General features: G+C 40.4%; 1 protein-coding gene across 2 annotated transcripts in view; it reads left to right on the top strand.

The window, feature by feature from the left end:
- The window catches only part of LOC106953468 (serine/threonine-protein phosphatase 2A 55 kDa regulatory subunit B beta isoform), a 56,804-nt gene that overhangs the window by 10,505 nt on the left and 25,281 nt on the right, over window positions 1-21,018 (top strand). Inside the window, exon 1 of one of the 2 annotated variants that reach the window (XM_015042269.1) lies at window positions 19,316-20,173. The exons of the other annotated variant lie outside the window; for it this stretch is intronic. Within the exon in view, the coding sequence (XP_014897755.1) occupies window positions 20,104-20,173 (70 nt within the window). The 5' untranslated portion in view covers window positions 19,316-20,103. Of the gene's footprint in view, window positions 1-19,315; window positions 20,174-21,018 lie in introns of those variants that run through there. 2 annotated transcript variants of the gene reach the window in all.

Raw genomic sequence — 21,018 nt, 5'->3', positions numbered from 1 at the left:
ACACATACTGCCGATGATCAAAATAAAAAAAAAAGGAGAGAGAGAGAGAAAGAGAGAGAGAGAGAGAGAGAGAGAGAGAGAGAGAGATCTTACTTACGGGTTACAGTGTTATTCCAGCCAAAGCAGCGCAGGTCAGTCTCTTTCTCATTTTTCCCTTTTTTTTTTTTTTTTTTTTTTTTTTTTTTTTTTTAACTTTTTTTTTTTTTTCACAACGTATCGGACTTGAACTTATCTTTTAAAATCCTGGCCCGTAAAGTTCAACATCAAACTGCGGTTTTAAACCTGGTCTGTTAAGTAACGTCGACTTTGTCTCTGCTGGGAGCAGCAAAGCCAGACACAGAGACTCCTTATCGGGCAGAACCGCCTGGGCCTTTGCTCTGGCTGACAAGGCTGCACAGAGACGCGGCTACTACTGGGATCGGAGTAAATATAGAACAACAGGATGGGCTTCCTCTTTTTCTCAGTCCTCCCTCTCCACCCATCTGTTTCTGCTGTTTCAGAAGAGGTCTCGGTCGCATGACCTTTTGTTAAAAAAACGACTTTACGAATCATTATTTTGCGGGAGAATGTCAACATTTTTCTTCCTTTTTTAATTTTTTTTTTTTAAGTAAGCAAATAAATAATAAATCATCGATATACCCTCAGGATCTGTAAGGTTGTTTGCTTTAATGAAGACATGCAGACAAAATTATTCAAACTACCCAGGCTGTGTTTGGAAGCGTTGAGAACATGGGCAGGTGCCACTCAACAGCGGCGGGGCCCGCTTGTATGCATTGCAGCGTTTTAAACTTGTGAAGATGGATACAAACAGTGCAGCTGAGATGAAACATTAATGAGACTGTGCAAGAAGCTGGGGAGAGGATATTCAGCTGATTAGAAGGACAAATCATACAGCCGACGATAATAAAACACGGCGTCACGCGTACTTTAAACAGTGAGAGAAAAAAACACAACAATTCACATTTGGGAACACTTAGTTCCCAAGTGACACCACAACCAGAGATCTGGACCTCTTCTCTTTTTTTTTTCTTCTAATTTCTTCAGTTTCTTCTGCCAAGGCTTTTGTGCACACAAATGATAATTTATCCATTTAAATTCAGGATCTTTCCCGTCCAGGACAAGGTTATTAACTGCTAGCTAAAACAGTGAGAAAACGGAAAAAACGCTTTTGTTAACTGGAATAAAGAGAAATGTCGATTAATGGGGAAAAAAACTGTAGCTAACTGGAATTATGTTGCGTGTTTGAAAAACTAACTGAGGTATACCGAAATTGTGCATATAAAGTCTTAAGTTTTCATGTTCACGGATCTACATTAGTGATTCAAACTCATGTGAAACTGAATATAGTTTTTTTGAAAATTGCATCTTCCGTTGAGTATTCATTATGCAAACGCAGTACAATACTTTGACCTTTTTGGAATTCTGCACCTGAAAATGAACAAAGTATGAAGAAGCTAAAATGACTGAAACTACACCAAAACTAAACAATATTTAACTAGCAATAACCAATAAAAACAGGGCAAACCCACTCTAAAAACGAATTAAAACTAACTGATTTAGACAAACAAAAAGTCACAACAAAAGGCCACTAAATTATGATGAAAAATCCTAAACTATTTTAACCATAATTCAGGGTCATGAAGGCTCCCTGACAAAATCCTACAACACGTACAGAACCATATTAATCTGATTTATAATTAGCAACTTATCTGACTGGGATGAAGCTGAGAAAACTCAGATTTACACCAGAGGCCGTCAGGTTCAGAGGTGACAGTCCTCACTACGGCGTGTCGCTTCCAGACTAACAATGAAAACCGAACAAGATACTCCAGGAAAACAAGGCAGGAGATGAATCAGCTGTCATTTCCTCTCTGGACAGAAAACAAACAGTTTTACAGACTGAAATGCAGCTGAACAGGGTGTTTATCTTTAAACTGGAACAATGGCCGAGATCCTATTAGATCTCACATTAGGTGCCCCTTTTTATGGTTTCCCAGCATAGTTTTTAATACAGCCCTAAAAATAGTCGTTCCTTACTGTTGAGACGTCAAGGTATCGCCTGTGTAAAATAACCCGTGCGATAACATTCGATGTGAAGCAGGGATCGCAACCGAAACACAGTTTAGAGAAGCTGTGGCTGTTGACGGCAGTCTTTGTTGTTTTCACGATGCGATGTCGTGTGTCTGTCTGTGAGAAACAGAGAGAACGAGAGAGGGAAGGAGCTTCTCTTCTTCTTACACCACACCGTGCTGAAAGCTTTTACTGTTATATCTGAATACTGTTCTACACAGGAGACATGGCATTGGATTAATAATGTAGCCTAATACAGTCTGAGGCCGCAAACTGCACCAGTACCAGTCTGCTCCTAATGTCTAACGCTGCTTTACATGATATAAAACACTGAATCACATGATATTACAAACTAAAGCTACGACTATTAAAGTTTGTTTTTTTTTTTAAATTAAGGTAACTATATTAACCACTACTTTTTTTGGTTTGTTCCATAATTTGTAGAAATGGCCTATAAACCTATCCAAAATGTCTGCCTTCGTGTCGGCCCTGTTGGTGAGCCCCCGTTTTCACTTGATTACTATTATTTTTTTTTTTTACACGTTTCTGATGGTATGAAACAAAAATGACAAACTTGATCTTAGTCTGACCTCTACGTTAGGAAAATGCCTAATAAAAGTCAAACAGAAATGCATTAGAACAAATGTGCTGCGGAGAAAATGGCAGACAAAAAAATGTTTGAATGCATTCCCCAGTAAACACTCACTGACTGGCATTTTTCTTTTTTGTGAAAATGGCTGACTTTTTATTTGTTTGTTTTGTCAATTAACTGTGGGAATCCTATGCTCTCCCATCTGTCCATATGTCTAGCTTTGCTGATATGCTGCTGTATTACAGTGCTACTGAAAGGCCCAATGTATAGGGTTGCTAAGCAATAGATTATTTTCTAGGCTATGCCTCCTATTATATTTCATGTCTGATCAAGAACTTTGTTTTCTCTGCATCTTAGAATCTGTCACCTTTCCAATAAATTGCTCTGACTGAGATTTTTTTTTCTAGTTAAAGCATTGAATTAAGTAATCAAGTTTAAAAAAAATCCCTTTATAAACATGAATTGTTTTTATAAAGCATTAAATATGACTCAAACACACCAACATCGTCTATAATTTGCCTAAATATATGAATCCAAAGGTCCAAGCCAGAGAGACCAAGTCTGATTTAATGTGTGAATATTACAAAGTACGACAGTGAATAACATAGATCACCAAAATGTGGCTCATATTGATTATGGGTGATTATTAACAAACGAGTATCAGCCTCCATTTAATATCTCGGAGCAGCAGATGCATTCCTAAAAAAACTTTAAACAAGTTGGTTTACAGCTGAACAAAATTTGATATTTGCTTTCATGTTGACCTTCTTTCAATCATCCATTTCTGCTGTTTGTTTTGCCCAACTGCAGCTTTTTTTTTTCAAAGCTTTTTTCTCATTGGACTTTCATAAGATTATAAAAATATGCCCATGACATCGACACCACACTGTGGGATTATGCAAACGTGATTGACAGTCTGGCAGATCAAAAGTTATAACAGCAGCATTGAATGACAGCAACAGTCGAGATGATTTAATTCAGTGGACACAATCTCCATTGTGGAGAGATGAGCTGAAACCTAAGAAAATGAGTCCATTCTACACTTTCCTATCAAATACAACTTCAGATCGCAACCCCTGTCGAAACAAATAGAATCGCTGCATTGGAGGGCTGTCCAATCAAACAAAATCTGTAAAATTGTTGACATTTTATTTCCAGATCAAAAGGCAGAGAATCTTTTTTTATATTTGGAAATATTTCATGCCATGAAGAAGAAATAATAATAATAATAAAAATTAAAAAAAAATCAGAACTACTACAGGACGTCCTCTGGTTTTAGGTGATCTTGGATTCTTTGAAGCCTGTACTTGAAAAATAAAACTGAGAAGAAATAAAAATATTTTGTTAAAAAAACCCTAAAACATTCATACATCAGCTGTGTAAGATAGATTCTACAAATTTCTTCTTAATTTTTGCTATTAAGATAGAGATTATAATCTAATTTAATTGTACATTTCCTTTTATTTGTTTTTTTTTTTTATTCACTTTGGTCAAGTTGACTTTTATGACGTGGTTAAATTATGATCCCTGATCAAATCAAAATATAACTTCCTGCTATTTAACATTATATAGTGGAGTCGCGTTGCCACATTTCTCCATAATATATTGTGAAATGATTTTTACCAAAAATGCTTTAAAATGTCAATGGTTGATGCAGGAAACATCCCCCCCATCACCATGGATACAAAATGATATGTGATCTCTAGCAAATATCCAGCATCAGATGAGTTTTTCTCTGTTGAACAGCTGACTGAGCACTTTCCAAGAGTAGTTGTAGTTATTTTTTTGATAGGAGTTGTACTTTATTGGACTTTGCATGTCGAGCATATTGAAATTACTAAAGTTATTATTTATTTCAAATGGATAAGGCTTATGAAAACTACATTTGATGGAATCTGTAGCATAAACTTTGCATTACTGTGCAGTCAAAGACTGTTTACCTCTAAAATCAGCAAATGTATTCACACTCTGCAACCTCTTCAATTTTGCTGTTTTTTTTTTTTTTTTTTTTTCAACTTTTACAAAATTTTTTTTTGGGATTTTTTTTGACGTACCAAAAGCGGCTCGTATTTCATTTTGAAGTAGATAAGAAATGGTTTCTGAGCGCTTTTACACACAAAAACTCAAATGTATTTCCGGTACAACAAATGACTGAACATCTACCAAAAGGTGACACCCATATTTTCTGACAGGGCTTTTTGATACACAGATCCTTCCTGGCATTTTAAAGAGGACAAGAAACATGGATGACGTGTTGCTTGACTGGAACCTGGAACTGTAAACCTTTAATAAATTGCACTACTGTCTGACACAGCAGCTACCTGTGAAGGTTCGCACTCATTCAGTTAATCTCAGCTTTGTTCACTCTCCGTAACACCGACTCTCTGATTTGCTCACATTGATTTGCTCAAATGGCTCTGTGACCCACCTAGCATAAAGTGTGTTGGTAGGCCTGCTGTGAGACAAAGTGGGGTACTGAGCTCAAATTAGGTTTCCCACCAGCAGCCAATTTTACACTTGGAAATAGCTTACAGTAAATATTTTTAGGGGCCGAAACCCAACATGCTCCAATCAACGGGTCCTTTGAAGGAGATTTTTTTTTTTTTTTTTTTTTTTTTCCTTCCTCGTTCAGGCTGAAGTGACCCACGTTCTGCCTTGCCTCTCGACTTCCACTAGCCGGAGATAAAACTATGATGTGGCTGATACATACGGCGAGGGGGCCATCTTTTAACGGAGCCCATCTGGGGCGTTTGAAAGAAAGTGCTGCTCGTTGTAGGAACAAAGTGGAGCCGAGCGTGTGATGGATGGGGTGGCGGTGCTTACGAGGGGAGCAGGAAAGATGAGAGTGCAGATTTTTGTTTGGAGGAAGGAGCTCTTTTCCGGCGGTCTCAGGCTTTGGCTCTGACACACTGCTCTGCCTGTTTTGTTTTTTTTACACCGCACTGGCAATTAACCAACCTCTACTTACCAACCCACCACCCCAACACGTTTTTCTTTTCCTCTCTGTCTAACGTTTTGGCTCATTCTTCCCCTTCTTCGTCCTCATCTTGACTCTCATTCATCGCCTCTTTCCTTTAGATCTGTTTCAAATCCCCTCACCTTCGCCCCCTTTTGTTTTTTGTTGTTTTTCATACATCCCCAGTAAAGCATTTTCTTCTGTCTGCCGGTAGTACGGACGGGTGTGGGGTAGGCCTCCAGGTTTCCATAGTGATACTTTGTGTGCTGATGTCATTAGTATTGACGGTGTGTAACTAGGCCAAGCTGTCCATGCACAGGGACTGATTTTGTTTACCTCAAACTTAAGCAAGTCACTTTCTGATTAGTGCGATGCTGCATACAGCGGCTCTCGACGCTTCTTCTTTTACATAACTTCCTTTGTCTTCTGCTAGCTCACCGAGTTTAATGATTACAACACTGTCGTGTATATTTAAAGAAAAGTATTCCTACCGCTTGAAACTTTTCACATTTTGTTCTACTGCCACCACAGAATTCACTGTGATTTACTGGGATTTTATGTGAACGGTCAAAGTACTACAACATTATGAAAAGCATCATTTTCTTTTTGGGCAATAAACTGTGAAACGCTGTGTGGTGGGAAACCAACAACACATGCACACTGTGAAACGTGGTGGCGGCAGCATCGTGGCTTTCTTCAGTTCAGGAAGAAAACCAGTCAGAAGCTGCAAAAGTCTTGAAAATTGGACAAAAATTCACTTTCCAGCAAAACAGAGACATTCAGCTGGAGCTGCATGGTATGATTTACAACAAATCCAATGGTAGTCAATGTCCAGGCTTTTTGAAAATTCATGGCACGACTTAAAAATTGCTGTTTGTATCCAAATTGACTGCGCTTGACCTGTATCCTAAATAATAATTGATTAAAAAAAATAATAAATCCACTCTCTAGCTGTGCAAAGCTCAGAAAAAAGAAGTTACAGCTTGAATGGACAAAAAAAGTGGCTCAACACTCTCATTTTAGACATCAAAGTTTTATTTGTTAAAGCATACATTTTAAACCCATCTCTTTCATTTTACTTCATAAGTACTCCCTACTCTGTGCTGATCTGGTCTATAATAAGAAATCTCCATTAATCACATTGAAGTTTGTGGTTGCATTGTGACATGTGTGGCTCCTTTTGTAAGGCGCTGTATGTAAATGACTTTAATCAATTCTCCCACTGATGCTCTTTTGACTCATGCTTGACCTTAGTGCTGAGTGATTTGGTTACATGACTTTTTGTTTGCACCAGGAAAAGATGTGACCGTAGAGCTCCTTTCCCGGCCTGACTGTCACTTCCTGTCCTCCTGGCTTTTTCAGCAGCTTTCCTGCCTGAAAGAAAAGGATGTTCCTCCCTCTGCCCCCCTTTGCTCAACTCGCCTCGGAAATGCATGATTGTAATACAAGATTGCAGATTGCCTCATGTACTGTAAACTTAGACGCTTGGTTGAAATGTAACCTGATGCCACTATAGATAAACATGGTCAGGTAACTTATATCACGAATAAAAAGGCTTCACACAAGAAATCGGAAAGTCTGGAAAGATCTGGAGTTAGATTTGTTTCATTTTTAATGTCTACATAGACAAAGAGTATGATTTTTTCTTTAAATTCCGTTATCCAAAATCCTAATCCTTAAATCTACATTGCCTTAGGTAAGTAATACTGTAGCATCATGTTTCTATGTATCTGGCACTGTGCCATAAGTGATTTGATCCCCAACCGAGCAAACCCGCTATAACGCAGGATTGAAACATTCAGGGTTACAACTTAGAGACACTGTGGTTAACACACTTATGCATCAATGCAAAAAAAATAAAAAATAGTCTGACCCAGGTCCTGTTTGCTGCTAAAACCTGATAATAATATAATTTCTTGTCCAGAGGTGCAGATGTTTATGTCTGCTGACAAATAATCACTCGTCTCATCATGATGAACGCTCCGAGCGGCTCTGCTGGACGGTAGCCTGACCTAGTTTGTGATTAATTCATCTAATATTTAACTATATTTTGCAGTCATAGGCCAAAAGAGTCAAATATGGACCTTTTTGAATGTTTTACGTGTGAAATAAAACATTACATTTTCTTAGGTATCGTATCAGTACCAATCACTGGAAGTTTTGTGCCTCTGTTTCTTTCTTTGTATGGATTACAACAAATACTATTTTTTTTGCTGTGTTGTTAAAGTTTGAGGCCTGTTCAAGCCCTTTCAGCATGTTGAAAAAGTCAGGATTTTAATAACTGTAGGTCTCTTGTGCCTTATGAGCTGATTCACCATCGATCAAAACCAAGGAGGAGTTTGAGTAAATGAGGAGGCTGGAAACGATCAAAACGGGGTCAAAATCATTCAATTCAACATGGCCGACTTCCTGTTTGTTGTAGAACGTAGGGAAGTTTTCTGTAAGTTTTAGGAAGTTTTACCAGTGTACCAAGTCTCATACCACTACGAGAAAGTAAGCTAAATGATAAATTATGAAATTTACACAACTGATTTGTGTGAAATTTAATTTAAAACCAAACGAATATCTAGAATATAATTAGACGTGTTTGAAAAGTTTAGTAAGAGCCTCAAAGCACTCAGAATTTGAAAGGTGATGCTTTCTGTAATTTTTAAAGGCTTACATTTTTCTTCACCTTCAGATATTTAACAGATTTTTTTTACAGAGTCTGTGAAGAAAAAGTGACAGAAAACAGAATAGTTCCCAGCCTGGAGAAGAAGAAACAGTCACAGCTTTCTGCACATATGGACACATTTGAATACTTATTGGATTAACCCTTAGCGATGTGAGCACTCTCCTTTATACAAGAACAGATGCTCCATGTAAGTGGATTACCTGATGGACCTGGTGATCTTAATTAGATTGAATATTGCAGAATTTTGCTCTAATTTATGCATTAATATCATATAATTCCCATCAGACTCCCACTCATCACTTGAATTTTTGTCTTTTAATTTCGCATTTAAACCAGTCTTTCACCAACACAGAATAAAGAAGCAGCATGACATCTGTGATTATGAAACCAAAAATTTATTGCAAAATTTGTCAGGATAAATATATATAAATATATTTGATCACCGTCTTTTCAGAATTTTTAGAATTTATTAAAACCAGATCATTTTAGCCATTTTCCACATCAGACATCAGATTGATTTATGCACTATTTGACTACCATGAATGAGTTTGGCAATAAAAACAAGAAATGAGGCATTTGAGGGAGTCTTTGTTCCAGAGCAGCAGAAGTACCTAAATATGCTGCTGGAATCGAGATTATCAGATTTCTTTCCTAACTGGCTAATGGCAGAGGCTCCAAATTAATTCAGACTCTTTTCAGATTGTCCTCTTTCATGCAGCAATACGGTTTTTAAAAGAGCACATCAAACTTTGTTGTAGTCTTTCAATGAATAAAATGATGTAATTGGTACATTGTGTTTTTCATTCACCGTTCTGATCGTTCCTACTGACACTTAGACAAACACATCTAGTTGTTGACTAGAAAAATACGCAGTACACTGAAGCTTTTAGGAGGAAATTCTGTATTTTTTTTTATTAGATTATTTTATTCACCATCAAAGCTTAACAGTGTAATGTTTCTTTCTAGCCAGCTGGTGGTGCTCTAACATTGCCTCCTCACTGCTAAAGCTTTTTGCTTATTAACTTTTTGTAGGACTGTCTGATCTCTGTGTAGAGAAGGAAAGAAAGAAAGGAGAGAAAGAAATAGAAAGAAAGAAGGCAACGAATATAAAAAAATGCGAGAAAGAAAAAGAAAGAGTGAAAGAAACAATTAGAAATGGGAGAAAAATTAGCATATACCTAATTCTCAGGTTTGGTGATACAGAACCTGTTTTTGACAGAAAGCCAGAATGATAAACACACAGATGGACACACCGGTTGGCCTTTTGCGAGAAAATCTCCCCTCTTACTGCACCGCAAATGTCCCGATCCCCGAGGCTGCTGCACTGCCCGGGCCTCCTCCTCCTACCAGATCAATATATTGGAGCAATAAAAATTAAGCCCTTTCTAAATGAGAAACCGGCCCGTGGCGATTATCGACATGCTTCTATTAAAGTGGCAAGAATTTATCATCTCTGTTGGAGGGACCGTTCCTCTTCATGCATGTGTTTGTTTGCCTTGAGTTGCTAGAAGAGTGTGGACGGACAGCTTGCCACCCCATGGGCACCACAACTACAGCCTATCTGTGATCCACGCTGGCAGCTGCTCTGCCAAATGGGATTTTCCTGGAGATTACAGCCTATGTGTGACATTTGTTTATGTTTTTTTTTTTTTTTTTTCTCTTTGTTGTTGATAGACTGCACTATTGGAACAATTCTGTGCTCTATGTGTGTCTGCTGGGTGTGTGTGTGTGTGTGGTTTTGGGGAGGAGGGGGTAGCTCCTGAGCCGAGGTGCACTGAGAACATGCTCCTTTGTCACATGGGGCTGGTTGGAACATGACTCAATGGCTGCAGGGAAACCTTCCTGGCAAGCCATAGTGAACAGAAAAAAGGGGGAGGGAGTGCGATCGGATGACGGGTCAGGGCGTTTCTACACTGCTGCTGTTCTGATCGGTGATGTTAGCTCTTGTTGATTAGACGCTGTCGATTTTAAATGGCGCTGCCCACATTTGCCTGGTGTAACGTCTTTAGTTTGTGGTGAGAAAGACATGCAGTGTGGTGGAGAATGTTGCTGCTTTTTGGATGAAATTATCTGAGGTAAAAAAAAAAAAGTTCATAGATTCAGATTCTTTTTTTTTTTGTCCCTGAATTTGAATTGCAACCACATATTGAAGTTTATTGGGAATTTTATGTGATTTCCTGCGACTATTGAGGAAAACACGGCGCTCCGTCTTTTAAAACAGGGACGGTGTGTTCAGGGCGATGATGTAAAAGTCGGTTTTCTTTCCACACATTGTCATATTGCTCGTGGGCCAAAAGATTTTGTTTTGTTCTCGTCTGGTCAGGACACCTGCGTTCAGAAAAGTCCATATTTGTGGGGTGGATCTCTAATAGTGTCGACAAATGATCCCACCTCACATGTGGATCTCGTGACGCCGTTTGTTCACTGATGCTTGTAGTTGTGGCATTTTCTCCCCATTTTCAGAAGTTAAATTTGAACACTGCTTTATGATGTTGTCATTGTTTGGAGTATAGTTTCATATTCTTAACCTTGCTATAAACTTCTCTACCAGTTTATCTGTCTGAAGCATTCCTTGCTTTTGAATGATGTTTCTTTTTTTTTTCTTTTTGTTTTTTTCACCAGACTGTTTATTGTAAATCTCAAAAAGACTGACTCTATTTACTAATCATTTGACTCCATAAAGTTTTTGTATTTAGCTATGTTGGCGTAAATGTGTTTCTTTGTGTCCTTTCACTTCACAATTATGAGCCGCTTCTTGTTGGTCTTTTCCATAAAAACCAGGAAGTACAATGTGGAAAAGTTCACAGGGTGGGAATACTTTTCTATTGCGTGGATATGTTTTTTTTTCTTTCTTTTCTTATGCCTTGTTCTCATCGTGTACGTCTATTTCACAGAGCCTGTGCTTTGTGGAGAGCTGTCCGCGGTGCTGAACATAAGCTGTGCACAGATTCCTGGTTATGCGTAGGGAGGGCGGCGTTGCAGTCACTCACTAACCTGCTTAACCTACTTTCGACGGGCCGGTCTTTCATCTGGCCACATAGAGGAAAGTGCTGGAGGATAAATATAGCATACTTAACACCATAAACAGCGTCAGTGCGAGCCTTCTAGGCAGCGCGAAGGGTCTTTTCCTGCTTCTGCTGCCTCGCCTTCCTCGTCGCTTCCTTTAACGTGCCACTAATCATGTCCTTAATGAAATCCAGCTTTCCTCCGAACATGTTTGTCCCATTAACCCAACTGGTAGAAAATGTGTTGGGATGCGCTTGAACCTCTTTTCTTTTTTTCTTTTTTTTATTGAGATGAATATGAGCAAAAATAATGGCATTGTAAGATCTTAATTGTCCAATTACGTGGGCAGCTGTTTGTGCTGTGTTGCAATGGCAGTTCAATTGCTGTTTCCTAGCAACCAGGGCAGGCACAATGCAACGATTTTCTGTTAAGTGGCATCGTTTCCTCTCAGCAAGAGTACACTGTGTGTTCACTAAACAAATCGTAGCCGGCACTGTGTATGTGCGTGTGTGTGTGTGTGTGTGTGTGTGTGTGTGTGTGTATGCTTCTTCACCTCTCAGGTAGCTCTGCTTTGTTGCTTGCATCATTGTGGTGCAACATGCATGTTTCCTGATTGGCTTCCCATATGTTTAACACGTGCATCTGTTCATCCTGCAGCAGCACAAATGAAAGAGACGAGCCGCCGCAAATGAAATTGCTACAGTTGATTAATTTTCATCCAAAAAGCTCTGTCCTGTGCTAATCATTGTACACAAATTCTTTTCAATTAATCTATTATCAAGGGAAGCAGGGAGAGTTGGGGTAGGGTGGGGGCGGGGGCTGGAGGAGAATCCAATCCTACTGGTCCGAAGTCTCAGAGCAGTGGAGCATTAGTCTCATCCTGATGTAATTGGAATGACACCAAGAGTAAAGCCTGCTGATTTAAAGACAGCCTCCAGGCTTGATTTAATACCCTTTACCAAAACTATGAATCCATCCTTTTTATCTTTCTCATCCCTGGCTCGCCGCTCTCTCTCTCTCAGAATCCCCCCGCCCCCACAAACCATCTCTCGCTCTCCATTCACACACCTACTGCCATGCATCTCCATCTGTACTCCGTTAATGGAACAGAAGCAGCGTTTTATGGTATTAAAGAGCCAGAAGGTTATAAAGTTTAAGTGAGATGTTCTATTCCTTTCTGCTCAGTCCTGGTGGCATTTACACACTCGAGTTGCTGCGTGTTTTACTTCAGCAGAGGTTATGATTTAAGAATGAATAAATATCTCCAGGAGGGGGGGGGAGCGTGAAGAAAAGGGCAGGATTTAGAAGGTGCACGCAGGGAATGGGCGATGCTTCTTGGAGGTTCGCAGCCCCCTTTAGTCCCGTGACAGATGGACTGCTGGGGCAATCCTATTACCCCCATGTGTTTAGCTGCTCCTAATGCCAGGGTGGGATCCCTGGCTAATGAAAGGCATTGAAGGTTTTGGAGGGAGTATCTTAAGCTACTTAGTTATTATCATTGTGATTTGTTTGAAAACATAGAGACACCCTGAAACTAGTGACGAGGAGGAAAACATAGCACCCGCAACGTCAGCCGGTGCCCTGCGATGCAGGTCGTCTGTGTCAGACTGACTCAGAACCTAAATAGGCTTTACAGTAGAGATTCCTAACAGCAGATTTACCTTTCTTTTAGCAGGGAGTTTTAAATGTGTATTTCCTTTCCTCACAATTTTAAAACATTACAGTTTTATCGCTTTTTACTTCAAATTGTTCAAAATACAAAATGTTACCTTTATATTTCTTTGTCTGCAACTTATATGGAATCTGTTTGACTGTAGATGTTCCCAGAACAGATTTCACAATCATTGTGAGTGTGCTTATTATTGCTGCATCAGGATATGTATGTAGGCTTGTGCCCCATTGACTGTTCTTTGAGGTCATTGCTAAAATCTTGAAAAGGAAAATTGCATTGGTTGGTAAATAGCCTGGTGAAAACCAGCCTCTTGTTCTACCATATTTTCTTCGTACAGAGGGTCTAGACTCTAGACTCCAGACCTGTGTCTCTTGACTCCAGGAAACGATTGCTTCCTGGAGCCTCTGTAGTCTGCTCTGTAGTCTGCCTGCAGTTTGGCAATGCCAGACTACAATTCTAAAACAATGCAGAAAATCAACATCATCGTTCAAAGCTCCTCCTTCTGTTCGTTGATTGGTTCGGTAGAAATTCTAGTGGAGAAATCCCGCTCAATGGGATGAGAATCGAGCAAAATTGCGCATAAAGACGACAGGCCGGCTAGTTGGTAATGGTTAGTACGGGACATTGGGACAGGAAGTGGCGAGGTTTAACCTCATAACTTGTATATTGGTACGTAGTTTGCGAGCTTTCCAAACATCCGAGTCTCATGCATTTGTCCTGCTAACAAGACAGACTGGAACAAATGATTACATTTACCTCCCACAGGCTTCGTGGTTGAACGGATGGTCAAGCTTATTGAGAAACATGCACTGGGCACAACAGCACAATTGCTCAAGATTAAAAGTACTCAAATTAAACACAAGCTTTATAATTAAACCTCTCCAAATGATCAAGTTAAGTGTGTCTTTGCAACTGGAAACAAGGCTGCTGCTGCAGAGATTTGTGATGAATCTTGAGGAATCCTCTCCAGTGTTGTTCCAAATAGTACATGTTGGCTTGGACGATAGAAAGATTTCTGCTAATCACACTTTGCAGAATGTTTTCCTCTTGGAGGACATTCATGTGGTGCAGAAGAGGTGTCTGCTATGGTAAGTTATGTTTCCAGGAGCAGTGCATGCACAGTTCCACTGGGCATTGCAGGGCGGACATGTAGGTGGAGTTTTTTGAGCTTGAAGGAGGAAGGAGCTGCCAGTTGACTGTTGCAGGGAAAGATAAAATATCCATGTAAGTATTGTGCGGCAGGTGTTCTTGTTTGTCTCAGTGAGCTTTCTCAGGGCAGATCGCGAAGAGTCTCTCACAGGCTGACCTGGGAGGCAAGTACAGAGACAGAGAACAAGGTGAAGTATGGAAGACAAACACCAGAGAATTTCTCCGAGCCACAAGATCAACACCGAGGTGCTGAAAGGCAGCTCCTTACATACACTTCCTATGACCCTGACGGGGAAATAAATGTACGAGATGCAGTCTGCGCCGCATCACACAAATTCCTCAGAATCATGATACACCTCATAACAATTTCACACTACAATAAATAATATATTGTTTTCTTATCCCTTTACACTATGCCCAGCTTCCATTTATTTTGGCTCGTAATCCAGTTGTGGTTGAAGGGCCAGTTGATTTATGAAATATAAGAGATCATAACCAAATTCATCAAACCAAAACAGCTCTAAGCGATTCCCTGTCTGCAAATGTTATTTATTGGAGTCATAAAAACGCCTTTCCTTACAGCAGACTGTGATTAGTTGTAGAAGATTACTTTAAATTGTTGGTTGTCAACATGGCTAAAACAACATTCGTTCTCAAGGGTAGACGTTGACGTATAGCTGCTAAGAAATGCCCCATGGCAGACAGGTCCAAACACGCAAAACAGGCCACACCAATCTCACTTTGTGTTTTAAATAATCGTTGTGTAGAATTATTCAGCTCTGGTTTGTTCCGGCTAAAGATTTGATTACTAGAGGTAATCAAGTAAAGGCTAGACTCAACAAACAAACAAAAAAATTACAATAGCCCTTTTGTCTAGTTCCTTGTTTAGGAAGTCACAACACAGATCAGACCAAGGTGTTGTTAGCGGGTAGCTAGCTAGTTAGTTGAATTCTTTTAACGCAGTGCTTAAAAACCATTTATAGATTGTCTATAACTTTATCGCTGTTGTCTTTTTCTACTGAGCACCAAAAATGCTTTGGTTAAACGTGTGCTAGCTAGCTTCACTAGCAGTACTTTTTTTAGTTAATTTGGTCACAATAGTACAGAGCAACTCGTGTACTTCCTCCTTTCTTATCGGCACTTCAAAATAAAAGTCTGAAAAAGACCGATGCTGGTTGTTTTTCTGGACTTCACAGCTGATGAATACTTTAGAAAGACTTTGTCAAGATATGTTTTGGTGAGTTAATATCTCCTTGTACCTCTAAATAATTATCAAGTCTAAAAGACAAATGTACATGATGTTTTTGGGGGTTTTTTTGTTTTCATTGGTAGTTTCATTATTTACACTTATCGAATTTAAACCACCGCTGATGTAACGTTAAATAGATTTTAGATGATTTACCATACTGTCGTATTCGTTGGACTTAAAGGATAAAAAAGTCAATATTTTTACCTATTTAAGCCTTAACATCATTATCCGGTCAATACATTATTGACTGCAGCCATGAGATATGAGGTAATTGCAGCGGATGTATTTTGTTGCACAGCTGCTGGAATATGCAGACTCCATATGAACGTACACGCGTCGCTTGGTATGCAGGCAGCGTCTTTACCGCTTGTACACATCACCCTCCTGACTCACACCTGCATCCCCCCACAGGTCAAACAATTACCACACATCAGAGAAACCAATTGGGCATGACTAAAATATCATTGCCGTGCGACTTTGTCCTTATGTTTGGTGTCACTCGAGCCTAATTTAACCCACTTTGTCCAAACGGTCGAGTAGAATCGAGGACACGCTCTCCAATTCTGGTGGCCCCCCGAGCATTTCCTGCAAAGTCTGATGCACAGCAAGAGCAGCCGCGGATGCGCCGGCGCTGGTTTCGTAGCCAGCAGAGTGGCTGATGGGGTGTAATGAGCGAGAAAAGTGGGGTAACAAAGTAGAACGGCTTGCTGGAGGTTCTGAGGTGATGGGTTTTTAAAAAAAAAAAAATGAATCTGAAAATGAAACCTTGTGATTGAACCATTTGCAGAGTAAATGCAGTGCTCAGAAGGTTTTTTACATACCACTTGAACTCTTTAATATTTTGTCACATCCTCCATAGTGATTTTTTAAAAATATTTTAGACTGCAAGCAAACAAATCAGTGATGCAAAATTGAGTAAATTCAAATCAGACAAGCGTGGCATGCATTTGTTCAGTCTCTAAAAAGCACATTGGGAAGTTTAACTTCCCTGCGATTCGACATATTAAATTGACTATTTGTGACCATGCCTTGATATTAAACCATTGAATTGTGACTGAATCTGTATATTTAGAAGTGTTATCTTCTGTGGGGATGATGTGTTTGAAGTAGAGGTGGGCGGATCGATCCAAAATACCAAGTCGGTATCAATATCGGATCAATACTGTCATGGTAAGATCAATACTTCAGTTTCAGACTTTCTTTGGAAATCTTTAGTTCAGTTTTGTATTGCAGGTTCTCAAATCTACCTCTAAAATAATTTCTCTTTTGATTTGCTTTCAACTGCTAGTGTTTCTCACTTTTATTTAAATCCTGTTAATATGTTTTTAAAGTATTCTTTTAGATAAACATAAACTTTGTCTGGATGCTATCCAACATTTGAACAAAATAACACAAAGAAAAAACCACAAACACAACTGAAGGCCTGAAGTTTGATAATATATCAAACTTAAAGAAAATGTATCGGTATCAGTATTGGCATCTGTGATACGTTCCTGTATCTTATTGGTATCGGATCGATACCAAAATACGCACACGTTTAGTTTGAAGTGATGTGCAAAGTTGATTTTCTGACACGCACAATGTTTTGCCAACTGCAAAGGAAGACTTCTTGAAGTTTGAAACAGAATAGTAGTAGTTTTGTCTGCAGATTCTCCAAGTTTTGCTGTAATTCTCTCTGTAAACGGTTGGGAACTCACGCAATCTGGTATTTCGAACATTTGGGTGTGTACAAAGAAATACACGGGTGAAATGATGATAGTGATGAAGTAGTAGTGCTCCTAGCAGCGCTTTTTTTTTTCTCCACTTACTCCTTTATAATTCATGCAGCGCTCTCTGCTCCCTCTTGCTGCTCCTCCAGTCGTGCATCCCTCCTTTGTCACCTCCTCCCCCCTCCACTCCACCAAATCTTACAAAAAAACTGAAACCTCTCATCCGTGTGGCTTCATTCTGACGAGCGCATTGTTTCACTTTCAATTTCCATTCGCTCTGCTCGGCCGTAACTTAGTCTTCATGTATTTCTTTTGTCCTCGTAAATCCTGTTTAAATATTGATAGAGATGGGGAGTCGGAGCCGGCCACTCGGTTAGAGCTAAGAGGGTCAAGGATGGCAGCATTTCTCCGCAGATTTCATTAGAGAAGCACAGGAGTGTAAATACGGAAACACGGGAATCGGAGGCCTCCCACCCTCTTTGCTCCCCTCACCCCCATGGATAATGCTCCATAATGTATTCAGAGATGGAGATGGAGGTTGGAGGGTGATGGGGTGTAAAATAGCACATGTAGGAAAGTCCCCCTTTTCTTTTTTTTCACCTATGAACAGCCCACCACCTTCACAGCCAGATTCCCATTAGTGGAGGAACTGAGGACCGCATGTGCAAATGGTTCCTGCGGATTAGACAGTTAATGCATTTAGGAGAGAGGACTCCGCAATCTCTTGATTGCTGCTGCTGCACCATGCAGGGAAGATACCCAGTCCCTTTGTGGCAACAGAGATTTAGAGTAAAGCGAGTAGATAAGGGCGAGGATGCGCGACACACTGATGATATACACACACACGCACAAACACGCATGCGCGCTCATCAGAAGATTAAGGGTTGACCAAGGAGGCTCGATTTGTGCCCCGTTATTAAAGTCAGCATGGAAATGAGATCTTTTCGAAGAAAGAGGAGCAGACGGTCGACCTCGCTAATCTTATTAATAAGCGTCTGGCTTGTTTTCAGATTCTTACTTTTGGTTCTTTTCCTTCACGTCCTAAGAGCACAAAATGAAAATTGCTGTGTGTTGTGGAAAGCTAAACCTGGGCGCTTTCCTTCAGCGGGGGCAGGAATGTCGGCCGAGAATTGTTTACAGGGCCACACTGAAAGAAAACTGTTTAGAGGCTTCAAAAGAGATTTAGGCATAAGTTTATTATCCAGCAGGACCTCAAACATATCCTAAGTATTATGTAAAATCAACCTTTTGAGTTCTTTTATCACGTTTGAATGTTATTCCTTCATCGAAAACATTCCCCGAGTGTTGTTTTGACTCATTCATGCATGATTGAGAAATCCTTAAATCTCCCATGGCAACCATCCTGGTTGCCTGAACGCTTGGTCTCACTGAGTGCCGCCTGTATTTCCACAGAGCTCCTCCTCTGAACTTCCACCTCACAGAGCTTCTCTCCCCTGACACTCGCCCCCCACTCAGCTCCTTCAGACTAGCGGCAGCAGCAGTAAGCAAACACTTGGTGAAACTGCGGTTGCCCCTTTAAAAATGCTATAAATTCTAACATTCAGAATGACCTAATCAAAGTCCAGACCTAAATTCAATAGAGAAAGCTGCAGTGCTCTAAACTGATGTCAACAGATGTTTTCTATCCAACCTTGACCCAGGTTGAGTTGTGCAGAAGAGAAAAATCTGTTTTTATGTTTGCAAAACTTGTATCCCTCCTCCCAAATAAAAAATTAAATAAATAAATAAATAAATAATAAAAATGTACAGATGTAACAGCAGTAAAAGGCGGATCTACAACGTTTTCCTTCCAGCTGGGAGGGCAGGCGGCACTATGCAGTGTGACCTGCTCTGCCCTGATTTCTCTGAATCTGAACTTCACGCCCTCTGGCTAAAATGTCATCAATCCCTTAAAGTTCTCAGCATGAATAGCTTGACTGTTAGAGTCGGCTCCAGATGCAAAGGAGGGTTCACTGCTCAATCAGGAACAGTGAAAGCATTCCTCTGCAGTAACAGCAGCAGCAGCGGGATGTGGGGGGCCAGGGAGATGCTGATTTTTTTTTTTTTTTTTTTTCCTCCATCAGTTCAGAACTGAAGCAGCAGCGTGAATGTCGGTTATCATCAGGCAGACAGTGGAAGAGTTTTTAAAGTCTTTCTCGGATGGTGGCGGCTGCTGGTGGGTTTTTATTTTTTATTTTTATTTTTTTTTTTATTTAAAGAGCCAGACAGGCAGCAGGCAGCAGGGAGGGGCCCCTGCTCTGCTGAAGCGCAGCAGCAGCAGCAGCAGCTCCAGTCCATCTCTGCGCTAAAAGCCACAGTGAGTCAGCTGAGCTGCGCGCAGGTCCGCTCCGATGAATGAATGACAGCGAGAAGAAGGAGAGGCAGCCGGGAGGTGCGGAGAGGGAGGAAGAGGGTGTCTGTGGGTTGGTGGGGGTGGGAACCCTGCGTGATCTGGGATGCAACTCTGGAGAGTCTGGCATGGAAAAGCCGAGGTACCGGAGCGAGCTTGTTGACGCATAATCCCACCCGCCCCGCTGGCACAGGGAGGGGGGAAATCTAGCCTAAACTCAAATCCTTCAGAAGAGATTTACGGAGCTGTCGCTGCGGGTTCAACCTTTCAGAAGACGCAACATTTCTCTCATTTTTTCTTCTTCTTCTTCTCTCTCTACCACCTCCGCGTGTTATCTGGTGACTATCTATCTAGTTTAGCATATTTTTTTCTTTCTTTTTTGGATACTTGAACCAGAAGACCAAATACGCAGTAATAAGAATTAGGCTGTATTAAAAAAAAAAAAAAAAAATCTTCAACTGGCACCTGCACGATCTCTCTTCTCTGGATTGATAACGGCGACCAGCCTCACATATCCCAGGTAGTATTTGATCTCGATCCGCGTCGTTTGTACACCCGGGGATCCGGAGCCACGATGACAGGCCCCCCGCTGGTCCCTCGGCCCGCCTGCTGACGGTACCGGGCAGGATGGGAGCAGGTCTGCCGCTATTAGGATCTCGAACCAGCCGATTCATCAATGGAGGAGGAGAGTGACACCCGGAAAATCAACAACAGCTTCCTTCGCGACCACAACTATGCAACCGAAGGTATTTTATTTATTTATTTTTTTAATATAATAGACCGATTTCATGCTGGAGGGAGGGAAAAGTCTAAAAATAAAAAAATCCATTGTAGCGACATGAAAATCTGCGCATAAGGGCGTTATGGGGAACTTATTTAGACACTTCACTCCACCGCGGTTTAAACCGAGGTGGAGAAATTAATGTAAAAAAAAATTCTGGTTATATAAAGATCCATCTTGTCTGTGTTGCAACTGGACATGAAGAGGTGGCTTCCAGTCACACCTGCTATTTTAGAATGACCAGAGGAATTAGGACATCTTGGGCAACAGGGGATTAAATCATCCTGTGCTGCTGCTCCTCTAATCTGGATGCGATGCTGTTTAAATAATAGGAGGGGGGAAAAAAGTGGGCTTTCCTCATTCACTTGTTGAGAATGGTTACATGGAAAGAGTCCTAATTAGGGGAAGGTAACACAATGAAACATGGACCAGTGTCTTCTGTACATGGATTCGTGTTGCTTGATGTTTTCACAAATTCTTTCATTTTCAAAATAGCTATAAAACATGAGGATGGGGGGGGGAGGGGGGTGACATGATCTTAGCTGGCAATTTGCCATCATACCATCTTTAAGTGATCCTGAAATACCTCAAACATTAACATATCAGAACACATACTGTGAATATTATATGTGTGTGGTCTGTTTCGGATTATTATTATCTACCAGGCCTATTTTAAAGCCAATTTCCCACAAAGTCCAGAAACTGGACTGGAGACCTGTTTTGATGCAAAATGTTACCCAGCCCTAAAGAAGCCATGCATCATGATCTTTATGCAAATGACCTACAGACCTAAATCTTACAGGAAAGCTG

Source organism: Poecilia latipinna, unplaced genomic scaffold (genome assembly GCF_001443285.1).
Source record: "Poecilia latipinna isolate Pla-1442-1.1 unplaced genomic scaffold, P_latipinna-1.0 Scaffold584, whole genome shotgun sequence".
Classification (NCBI taxonomy): domain Eukaryota; kingdom Metazoa; phylum Chordata; class Actinopteri; order Cyprinodontiformes; family Poeciliidae; genus Poecilia; species Poecilia latipinna.
Note: the sequence above shows the minus strand (reverse complement) of the source record. Positions and strands in the feature narration are given on the sequence as shown.